The sequence below is a fragment of the Haemaphysalis longicornis genome, unplaced genomic scaffold (assembly GCF_048455015.1).
Source record: "Haemaphysalis longicornis isolate Haplotype H1 unplaced genomic scaffold, Haemaphysalis longicornis Haplotype H1 scaffold_4, whole genome shotgun sequence".
NCBI lineage: Eukaryota > Metazoa > Arthropoda > Arachnida > Ixodida > Ixodidae > Haemaphysalis > Haemaphysalis longicornis.
The window spans coordinates 220,078,634-220,090,418 of NW_027526361.1; the positions used below are offsets into that span (position 1 = coordinate 220,078,634).

Genomic DNA, 11,785 nt, shown 5'->3' on the forward strand with positions numbered 1-11,785 from the left:
GTTGAAGGGCCACTTCACTGCAGACAAAATGAAATACCGCGGTGCGTGTGCCATGCGTCTTTCATACAGCTACAGTATACCGATTCGTGCCTCCCCAGTTTAAAGTTCCAAACGGTCTCGAAATTCGTCTTGTGCACACTCAGAGAAATGGCGGATAGAAATCAAAGCTGCTGCACGGAGCTCGCGGCACATTCACTGTCAATATACCAGTTTTCAGTAGGCTTTTATATCACAACTTCTACCCACAATCCTCGAATACCCACTCAGGTAAACTTCAAGTGCTAAATAAAACTGTTAGAAGAACTCCATTTTTGATTCGACAATTCCTATTGCAGTAAATCTGTCGTATTCAAATCACCCAAGAAACGTACCCACAGGGGGTAACCTTCATTTTTTATTCACGTGAAGTTCCTTTGAGTTTTCCTGTTCATGTACTTGTCAAGTAACCACAACTAATAGGGGGCTGGAAGATTACAGCGCACATCGAATTCTCATATGAACTCTCCTTTCGGCACTCTCAGTCTCTTCAGGGTCGCTGTGTAGTGATTACACTGACTTACTGCATGAGAAGCAAACCCTGTGCCGGAAAAATTGACGAGCTCTACGTGTTTCAGAAACAAAAGTATCAAGTTTTTCTCCTTTTTTTAAAGTGAGTCATGGGATTCAGTCTATCTGTGCGAAAATATTTCTTGAAATATCATTCGGGGAGCTTCGCCAGGGCTACCTTCCGGCTACCAGTGTATTTTATAGCCGCGGGCTACATTACCCGTAGTGCCTTACGTCACCGTGTCTGTGGTCACCGGTGTGGTGGCCCCATTTGTGAGCACCTTGTGCAAAGCCCCCTTTGAGGCCCCCCTGCCCATGGGTGTGTTTTCTCCCGTAGCGATCTTTCCTTCTCCCCATCTCCCCCTCACTCCTGTTTGAAACTCCCAACGCTCCCTCCACTTTTTTCTCCCCGCGCTGTTCTATATTCTGTTTCGTTTGATTACCCCTCTATGTACCCATCTCATCCCAACTTTTCCTCCAAAATCATTCCAACCACCTCTTCGTCACCTCTATGGCCCTAAAGTTGAGGCTCCCGCTCACCCCAAATCCCAAAGCCACCGCCAATGTCGTTTCCGTACCACCCCATGACGGTCGTGCCTCTGTGCAGTCCCTGAAAATATGGTCTATGGTTTCCTGATCTCCGCTTTTCGGTCTTCTACTCTGGACGGCAGGTGGTGTCAGTTTCTCTATGCTTGAGATAATGGACCACAATCCTGGCCATATACTTTTGGTACGGTGATATTTACAGTAATGGACAATTGAAATACGAACCGCGGAACGCACGGCCGAAGATGCCGTTGCCTTCATTTGGCTGCGGCCGTCGAAAAGCGACGGTCATGCACATTAAATGTGTCCATAGCGAGGGTGCGTGTCCCACTGCAATATGTGGCCGTGTCCTCGGTCGCGCGCTTGCCTTGTCGTCAGCACTGAAACTACTATCGCCGCCGCAGCTGACGATGTTGGTCATTCCAAAAGCAATGTGGCAAGCAATAGCTAGCAGCTGCGGCCAGTGCATGCGTGGGAAGTGCGTGCACTCTCTCGGAGGGGATACTGTTGAGTTCATCATACGTTCTTAAAGAAAACCCGTGCACAGAAATGGAGACAGAAATATTATGCCCCCAAATTCTGATGGCACTGCAACGCTTTGCATTCGTGCAATTGAAAAATGAGCTGGCTGCCAAGAACAGGAGTTTGTTTCACGCAGTCGTGGCTGAGCCATGACTGCATAAACAATAAATATACTACGAAAATGTGTCCTCAATAAGCACTGATTGCAAAGATTTTGTGAGCTGTGATAATCACTAACAGAATTATAATATTTATAAAAATTAGGAATTTAGGCAGTCCCAACCATTCTATAGGCCTGTTGCCGCTTTGCAACAAATTTGGCGGCCCGATTTTTTTCGCAGGCACCTCAATGCTTGTAGAACCCCAGCACGCAGCACTGAACATGGTTCGGCCGTGACCTAGATGTGCATCGTTATTTGCTCAGGGTACTGTACAACTTATGCAAGGATATGTCGGCAGTGTGACGGCGGCACAGACGGGGAGCGGGCACTCGTGTACGCCGAGCACGCAGTGCCGGCAGTTATCTCGCGCCACTTCGCTCACAGAATTGTTTTCAGCGCTCTTGTGGCATGGCGACAAGGCGAGCATGCAAGCGAGGAGAGAGCACCATATGTCAGTGGGACAGGAACCCTCGCTGCCGACATCTCAACTGCACATGTCCGTGTCTTTTCTCCGCCCGCTACCAGCTGACGGCACCGGTATCTTCGGGCATGCATTCCGCGGTTCGTATTTCTATTATCCATGGCTGTACATACAGAAGAGGTAACTGCGGAAGTTCAATCAAGAATGTCACACGGCTGACTATACCTACATTAAAAGCACTGAATTTGTGTTAGTAATCACTCTATTGCGTTTTATGTGCGATATCTTTGTTGCTGTTTTTTTCCTCTATTCGCTTTGGATCCAGTGCTACAAAAGACCTACGGTACAGCCCGCCAGACGGGAAGTTCACACTGGTCCACGTCAAATTACCGCAGTTTTTGCTGCTTTCTATCTATTCATGATAGCCGAGATATACGCATTTCAGAAAAGAATGATAGCAGAGAAACTTGCCCTTGTTGTTACAGTGAGATATATCACTTCCCCTACGCGTGCAAAACATTTATTGGAACATCCTTTGGGTAGCTTCCACACGGATATCTTCCGGATCTCGCTGGGTATCATTGCCGCGGGACACATCACCCGCAGTGCCTTCCACGACAGGGCCAATGGGGTTCGTAGTGGCGGCCGCCTTTGTGACCACCGTGTCCGTAGCCACCCTTGTGGCCACCATGACCGCCGCTACCGTAGCCACCCTGCTGTCCACCATGGCCCTTGCCGTGGCCTCCGTAGCCCTCGTAGTGCCCGCCAGCAAGGGCGACGCCCACGAGCAAGGCGAACACGAAGAGAATCACCTGTATACAGAAGTGGCACACCAAAAAAGTGGACATGGTTGATACTCAAAAAGGTGAAAAAACAAGGAATAGCGGATGACCTCCCGGCAGGTTACCTCTTATATGTTGGCACGCAACAAAGAGCGACGTAACAAATCATGAATAAGTTTTACGCTGACGCTGTGTACAATATACGCCTATTTCATTAATGAACTCGCGGACCTCAATGACGGGACATTGTCCTCATTGTAATCTGGGCGTTAAATGTGATTTGCAGCATATCTTTTGTTTATAGGTATACTTGCAGGAGCATCAAACAAAGCATCTATCAAGTCGCACATCGTTTACATTCCCTGAAATATCAGAACACATAGGCTGCGGTTAGCTTCTTGCGAAACTCACTCACTTTGTAATTAAGAGAGCTCTGGCGCGGGCTGTCTAGCAAGGCGACCTGTAGCGCGCACAGTTACTCAAAAACAGTTAAGTGCAACTAAGAACTGGAACTGATTCTACTCTATATCCCCCTTCCGTCACAACCCAAACCGGCCCCTCATTGGCATCGGTCGTCCTGTTAAAATAAAGCTGCAACTAACTTACTGGTTAATATTTCTTTTACTGCTGTTGTGATACCGTTTGTTTAAACTTAGTTTTGGAAGGTCATGATATAATCCAATTGTAATTTGGGTAAACAATTCCAGAATCAAACGATGTCAAATTAGCTGTCATTACCTAGTTAGTGAATTCTCGTTCAAGCGTAGAAAAAAGCGAAGACACATACCAAGCGAGACGAAAGCAGGCGAACGCGTACTCTGTTTTCTGTATAAGTGTGTACTATAGCGAGCCACTCGTCACTTAAATGGGTTCAGTACAAGAGAACGGTACCAGGAGTTGTAAATACAGAACTAAGTCTTGGGACTTTCAGATAAAAACCGGGCCCGCCCAGCGGCCAAAAAGTGTGCTTTTGGGAGGAAAAACCACTAAAACAAATTTTAACAAGTAGTCTCCAACTAAAATAAAAACGCTACTATTGTAAGCCTGAGAAAAAAACGGGAAAATGACATTCGTACTTCATGATACACTGAAGCAAGCACAATCTGCAATCGCCACTATTTTTTTGCCGTCAATTTGCATTGTGTTATATTTTCTGAATGGAACTTTGACTGTTGCTCCAACTTTTTAAGAGCGTTAGAGAGCGTGCAAAGGCAGAAGCAAAGTGGCGATGAAACGACTACGCTACGTTCGAGGTCTAGCTCGGCGTTTATTTCCTTTAGTTGTTAGGTTAATGTATTTCAAATTTCTTATCTTGATTTGGTTACTGCGTGAGAAGACAGGCCCAGATGCCAACAGCTAGAAATTTACATAGTTAAGGCTTGGGCGGCTTCCGGCATGGCCTCGTGTAAGTCAGGTAGAATTGAATAATCGGTTCCTGGGGAGCAATAATAATTATACAATTACGGTGACTCATAATTACGGGGGTATAACTTTTTTCGGATAAGATGGCACACATTGAAATTCTAAATGCTGTGTTATTCCCGTCTGTTTACAATACATGGGCTCCCATATGAGTTAAACATCCAGTTCATGTTTTCTGCCAGGGTACAGCTGCTGCCCTGATAAATGTTGAGCCAAATCCATAGTAGTCGGTTTCATTACCAAAGACTGCAAAAAATAATAAGCGTACGTTCTGTAGGCAACTCTGCTACGTGAAATTCATGCAACTTCAGTGGTCACCCACATCCACAAAGTGGAATAAATTGTTTTACCAATGTTACACGGCGAACACTGTGCTTTAGCAATTCGGTGTATAAACATTCCAGTAATCCGCGTACCAAATTGAAGGTACGTGGGTTTTCCCACAAACACCCAAAATTATTTTAAAGGCAGTTTAACTAAATACCATGTCCATTTCTAAAAAAAATGTAAGCTCCATACTTACACTGGTCTTCATTGTTGCACTGTTGGAATGCTCGCCGGGCGGTGTAGTCCAGCACTGTAGCCAGAGCTGACTTAAATATTGCCCAGTTCCAGTCAGCGGACACGTGTTGTACATAAATCGCTCGGGGTTTCCAACATTCCGCTCTTGTCCGCACCTATTCCTGTTATGTTTTCTGTGCGTGATGTGTCTGTTCTGGCACCTTTTCGGGCTAAGCTATGGAGGCATTCTCAGGTTTTTTTAATTTTTTTGCGGCTGCTTGCTAGCAAGAGCGGAATGCCTGCTCAGTCAGCATTCTGTACGAACGACTTGTCTGCATGAGGGTTTTTTGCTTATCTCACTGGCAAAGCAGGCTACTTATCTTAGGCTTCTGTTCCTGCGTTGAGCATCTTAATATTAATTGCTTCTATCACAACAACCAGTTCTTCTCTGTGATGTTCAAATATGTTCAAACAAATTGTCTCATGCTTGACATCAGCTTTAGTCTCTCTGAAATGCGTAGCCTATTCACATCCAGTTCGTTACTCTACAGGCATACGGTAATTACATTGTAGCGTATACTTGCTACCACCGTGTATGATCAATGGCAGTAAAAAGTTCAAACAACGATTGTAAATACGTAAAAAATTAAACGCTGTGAGAAATCTGCTGAAACATCAGATCTGTTGCTCTCTCGTGTGGACTCACACGTCAAACGGTGCTCGCCCGAGCAAGGCAGTGCTGTCGCCGCAGAAATTGTTCGGTTCGCGCAAAGAAATCTCAGCTAAACGACAGTGGTACGAGCCTCGCTACCCTAGGATAACGAAAAGGAACCAGCCTCTGCAAAACCACTGCGGCCTCTATCGGTGGGTCCCGGAACCTGCTCGAACCCCTGCGGGACGAATCACTTATATAAGACTCAAAACGTTTTGACCTAAAACTGCTCCACAATTACGCTTTCTTTCTTTCTTTCTTTCTTTCTTTCTTTCTTTCTTTCTTTCTTTCTTTCTTTCTTTCTTTCTTTCTTTCTTTCTTTCTTTCTTTCTTTCTTTCTTTCACAGTGTACGAATACAATCTAGCTGCAATGCCGGGTGTCTATAGAGAATTCAGAGTGTTTCTTTCCGTGTGGCTTTCGCTGTGTCATTCACAGTGCCTACGGATGGCAGCTCAGCTTTCGATAGCTGATGATTACAGTGGATCAGGAAACTGGCGCACAAATTGGCTGCGCTGACCATTGAACGTCGTGCATAAGCTAATTAGAAAGGAGTGTCCAACACTCCCCTGCAAGCAAACAGAAAACACAAACTAACCTGAATGGAAATTTTCTTACACACTGAATGAATATTTTTCATAGGCTCCTCGCCGTGAGCAATTTAGGAAAACATTTTTATATAGTCATATCGAAACCGTAGATTATTTATTATGTGTTTAATGAACTTCACCTTTGCGGTTATCCAACTAATTATTACCCAGTAGCCTAATATCTTCGAAGAAGGGCCCTTTTTTATCTTGCTGTAATAAAGAAAAAAATACTTTCTTCCAGTATATCAGGAAGGCTGACCAGAGGTGCGGAAGTTGGAGCGTAATTAGGTGTGTTGGTGTGGTGCTTAAGTTGGACTGGCATTATTGGTTCACTGTTACATATTTTTTTAGTGAATGTTCCATTGAAACAACAGTTACAGCCGTTTTCTCTAACCATACTCCCTCCATGGACGACCATGTATTGAGAAGATGCAGAATTTCTGTACAGCCTCACTGTGAATTATTTAAGACAATAAATGAAACTCCGCGCAATGCTACAGTAACCTTAGCGGCTTGGTGTCATAAATTCTGTGGATAAGTTTGATTACAGAAGAGTCGGAGACGTTTTCGGTTCGCAATCCCTCCTACACTGCAGCGCTTTACTGCGCAAAACACAACGTGCAAACGCCAGCTCACAAAGGCCAAGCTTACACCAATCACTTGGCAATTGCCTTCACCTGCAAACACAAATACTTTGAATGCTTTTTTCTAAGGGCAATATAAGCCGTCTCATAACAAAATATGAAAGAGCAGGGCCTTTTTACCTTTTATGGTATTTTTTTTTCATAAGCTGACGTGAGGCGCAAAGTTTTGCGATCCAGGGTAATTCAGAGGGCTCCCCAAGGTAGCGCAATGCTCTGGTGTGATTCTTCTCAATCTCTTTGTTGCCGCAGACAATATGCTGGATGATACCGGCGAACGATATCGTTGTAAAAAGACCTCGGCGTCGAGTAGTAGTGATTCCGGTAAAGGAAAACACAAGACCTAATTACGACTTCCGCAACGAGCAAACGATATTATAATCTTCATTTCTAACTTCCGAGGAACATTAAACGGCAGACACATGGGCTCTGGCCACACCGACAAGAAATACCCCGAAGAATAAATTATTTGCAGCCGCTTTCACGAAACTGCAGTATGCTTATCATTTCTGCTTTTCCTGCAAAAAACAGCAGCGAAGCTTTGAGTGCCTATTTTTTCATGAATGTTTTGTGACCGTCGAGAAATGTAGGTGACCAAATATGGACCTCCCAGATTGATGCAAAAACACGAGATGTTCCATAGTAGAAGGAAGATGTGTGTGTAGGTATCATTGTTCGTTTATGTGCTTGGTTCCTTTTTTTTTGTGTCGGCCCTCTTTTTATTCGACAACTGACCGTTCTCCATTTGGATTGTCAGTTCTGTTCAGTCATGGTAATTTCGACTTCTTGTATAGACCGTGGACCCTGAATTCAGAGGTGTCGCAAATTTACAGTCCGGCGAGAAGTATACACCCTCCTTCATAAAAAGTGCCATGCTCCGAATACCCACCACAAATAAATCTGTGTACCCCCTTCCAAACAAACTACCGAGATTGAATGACGTCGGAAAACTGCTATTCGCACAATTAATTCGTTAAAATTTTACGCCTTTGTTCAATAATCTGTGTCAGTTCGTCTTCGCTAGTCATCCGTCGTCACCTAGTTGAATTGATTGTAAATTTTTCTTGGATGCTTATTTTTATTTTCTCACCTTAGTAGAGTCACTTATTAGAAATATTTATGAAGGAGCCAAAACACGGATATTTTACCGCAAAATGAACCTAAGCCTGTTCAATCACCGAGGAGATGTGATTAGGAAGGAGGTATTTTAAAGAATCAAACTGAGTTCAAGCATGTGCATTCGTATGATATTTTTTTACTAAGCTGTTTCGATATCTAATTCATAGAAAGAATTGCCATGAGTGAATCATGGAGCAAAAAATTACAGTTCTCTAACCTCAGTCAAAAACTTCTAATATAGGCGAACCCGTATCACCACTTATAGACGCGAAAAGACGATATTCAAATAACTTTTTCAGAAGTTTGCCATTGTGCACATGCCTATCTTGTCAGCACCAAGACAAACTGGTTAACAAAAGATAGAGAGATCACGCAGCGCTAAACGCAAACGCGCCACAAAGCAGACATTACAGGCACAAAAGCAAGAGCGCTTAGGTGCGGACAACAGCGGATTTTTCGAAAGTTTGCTCGTGTTATGTACAACATGTGTATACTCAGTGGAAGCTGACAGTACTTAAGTCAGCTCGGACTAACGTTTTGCACTACAACGACCGCGGCGTATTCCAACCATGCAAAAATGAAGACTACCGGGAGTAGAGCGCTCGGGTATTCGTGTTTTCTTGTTTTACAATTCTTGAAATAAGCCTTCTAGCGTATTAAGCTTATGCATTGCCAATAACGTTATTAGGGGAGACTTCGTTACAATAAAGGGATACAATAATAAGTCTATGATATTGTAAATAATTGGTGGGATGTGGGCCCAAATTTTTAATCATCGATATTTTTTGTAGCTCGAAACGGATTCTTTTGAACCGCTTTTTTATAAAAATCTGTTTCTAGCGCGTGGATAACCATACGTGCTTTCCCCCGGGCCATCAAATTTGCTAAATGGTATTGCACTAAATTCCAAATGTAACATTGTTCAAAGCGCGATATGGTAAAAAGTGTATGAAACTTTTTTGAAATTTTGATTGGTGGTAAAGCGCGATTATTATTTACGACTGACTCTGCAAAAAGCATCAGTTTATAGCTGCGGCTAATTCATGTTGTTATCTCAGTTCATATCTGACGTTTAAATCACATGTTTAGTTTGAGTGGTGGAAATTGTTGAAATAAAATGCCTCTGCATGGGAAAAAATAAAAGGCCAGATGGCTGTGGTTATCCTTTAATTCGTGTGCCTAGTCTCAGTTACGCCAAATTTTTGGTCCCCCCACGCTTTTGTTGTTGCTTGCAGACCACACTAATTATTCGTGCGGATTTTGTAAGCTAACATTACAGCCCCTTTATCATTCTGTACCATATACATCTCTTCTGCTACATCCTCAGTATGATTCTTCTGATGAAGACTCTATTACCTTGCTGAATGTTGTTGTAGAAGAAATAATTACAGAATTCAGACGCACCAATTGGCGATTGCCTCAACTTCATTTAGCTATAGTTATTGGTTTAGGACGGTTTCGTCTCACTGAAAATTTAAAAGCCATATAATTCAAAAGTCACTTGCTTTAGAAAACATGGCGATGTGAACTCAGCCTCTATTCCTCATTCTCCTTTAGTTTTAATGGGAGTTTACCATTGTGTTAAGATGGCTGTCCCTGCTTCGGAAATTTTAAAGTAAGCAATCCCCACATTAATTCTTTCTATAGTACTCGCGAAATGCAACATCTATACAACAATATCTATGCCTTCGTAGGTTCTGCTTCATTCAGGGTATTCCCAACGAATGCATTTGCCACGGCGCATCCTCGATGCCGCCTAAACGTCCATTCCGCACACCTTTTGCGCCCCGCATACCCAGAGGAGGCGGTGGTGGAATAAAAATTTGGGCGGGCGGGAGGGGCCCAGAACAAGGCTTGGGATATCCTTCGTCTGTACCCCAAATCGGCTAAGCTTTTATTGTTTCAAAGGGCAAAGGTGTTCGGAAGATGTGTGCACTATGAGGCCTACCAACGGAGTTGGCGCACCTTCCTCACATCCTTAAACGCGCATTCCGACACCCAAAAAGTCTGGACACGTGTACGAAAACTCAGAGGACAACAAACACACAGCCTGCCCCGGGTTAGTACAACAGGGGAAACACTGAAGACCAGGCTAACACTCTCGCACAACACTTCCAACACGTGTCCAGATCAGCACACTACACCAACACTTTCATAAAACACAAAACATCTTGTTAGAGGAGCTCCTTCAAAGATAATAATAAGTTGACCTCCTCTTATAACTCAGCCTTTTCAATACATGAGCTGAAGATCGCACTCAGCACTTGTAAGCCTTCGGCTCCATGCGCAGACAACACTACATACACTATGATACAACACTTACACGCAGACATGCTTGAAACACTCCTTCACCTTTAGAAAAAAATATTTCTTTCGGGGCGCCGTTATCGGAGGGAGGCCATCGTAGTGCTTTTCTGAAGGAGGGGAAGGACCCTTCCTCTCCAGCGAGTTACAGTCCCATTCCCCTGACAAGCTTCCTGTGTAAGTTGCTCGATAAGATGATCAATAGGAGACTCATGCACTTCTTAGAGTACAATAGTCTTCTGGAGAGCTGCCAGGCTGCCTTCATGGCGGGGAGGTCCACCAACGCTGAACTGGTTGCATTGGAATTATATGTAAAATATACCTACATCCATTACCAGTATTGCATAACAGTCTTCTTCGATATGGAAAAGGCCAATGACACAGCTGGCGGTACGGCATCTTGAGTGACCTGAAGTCGTTTGGTGTTTCCGGCAACATGCTGAACACCTTCGCTAGCTACATGTCGGAAACGACATTCGAGTGAGGGTTGGCAGTGCTGTTTCGAATGTGCGCGTTCAGGAAAATTGCGTCCCTCAAGGCGGTGGGTGAGCTGTCCACTATTTATTGTTAATATGAACTCGCTCTGGAAGGTATTGCCACGAACAAATTCCTGTTCTATATATGTAGATGACGTCTAAATATCTTTTAAATCCCACCACTTTTTAATTTTTGAACGCCAGGTCCAGCTTGGGGTGAACAAACGTGCTGGCTGGGTGGACACGAATGGTTTTAAACTAAACCATGCAAACAGTACTTGTGTTGTGTCGTCACGGAAGCGCGGCATTGATCCGGACCCTGATATCTCTGTTATTGGTGTACAGTAAAACCCGCTTATATCGAACACGGATATATCGAATTATTGCCTATATCGAACCCTTGTATAAATCTGGTAAAATTACATGCATTTAAAAGTTTTATATCGAACGCGATTTCGCTCACAATGGATATATCGAACTCTCCCGCGCGAAATTTTTCGCTGTCCTTAGGCATGCGGCAGGGCTTTCCCGCAATACATCGGTGCGCAGCAGTGGCGCGGGTGTCGCTTGCGACTGCCGTGGCAGAGTGGACCAGCTCCACGCATGCATGCCGCTGGAGCCGAAAGAACCACATTTGGCGCTGCGGGCTGCGGTGTCACTGAACTTCAAATCCGCGCCAGTCGCTTCCCGCACTTGCTCGGTTCGCTGGGTTCACCGTTATTCGCTTGTATCGATGCTTGTCTCCGCTCTGTCGAAGACGGCGAGGACTTCGTACCGCTTCGGAGCACGAGGGAAGCCGTCACTGGCGTGGCCCTGCTACGGCGATACTGCAGTGCCATTGAGGGCAGCGGTCTTGTGCTTGTCGACTGTTTAGATACCATGGAGCAAGCAGTCCCCAGCAACGCGTTGTGCTCCGAGAAGCAGGCTACACTCACGCAGCTCTTCCACCCCAATAAAAAATGTTTTCTTTAATAGAAAGTGACGTATCAATAGTGAACTGCAGGGTGGTAAGAGCTCTGCGCTAGCTCTTGACTCCTTCGGAAA

General features: G+C 44.5%; 1 protein-coding gene across 1 annotated transcript; it reads right to left on the reverse strand.

Moving 5' to 3' along the window:
• Nucleotides 1-2,700: 2,700 nt before the first annotated feature.
• Nucleotides 2,701-5,067, reverse strand: LOC144179639 (uncharacterized). The gene is made up of 2 exons (XM_077708065.1): nt 4,924-5,067; nt 2,701-3,008 (listed from the first exon to the last, which is right to left on the reverse strand). Exons 1-2 carry the CDS (start codon nt 5,035-5,037, stop codon nt 2,793-2,795), a joined length of 330 nt encoding a protein of 109 aa, XP_077564191.1. The 5' UTR covers nt 5,038-5,067; the 3' UTR covers nt 2,701-2,792.
• Nucleotides 5,068-11,785: the final 6,718 nt, after the last annotated feature.

Coding starts and splice junctions, on each gene's coding strand:
- LOC144179639 (XM_077708065.1), bottom strand. CDS start 5,037: ATGTACAACACGTGTCCGCTGACTGGAACTGGGCAATATTTAAGTCAG. Junction 3,009..4,923: donor GTGCAACAATGAAGACCAGT/GTAAGTATGGAG, acceptor TTCTGTATACAG/GTGATTCTCTTCGTGTTCGC.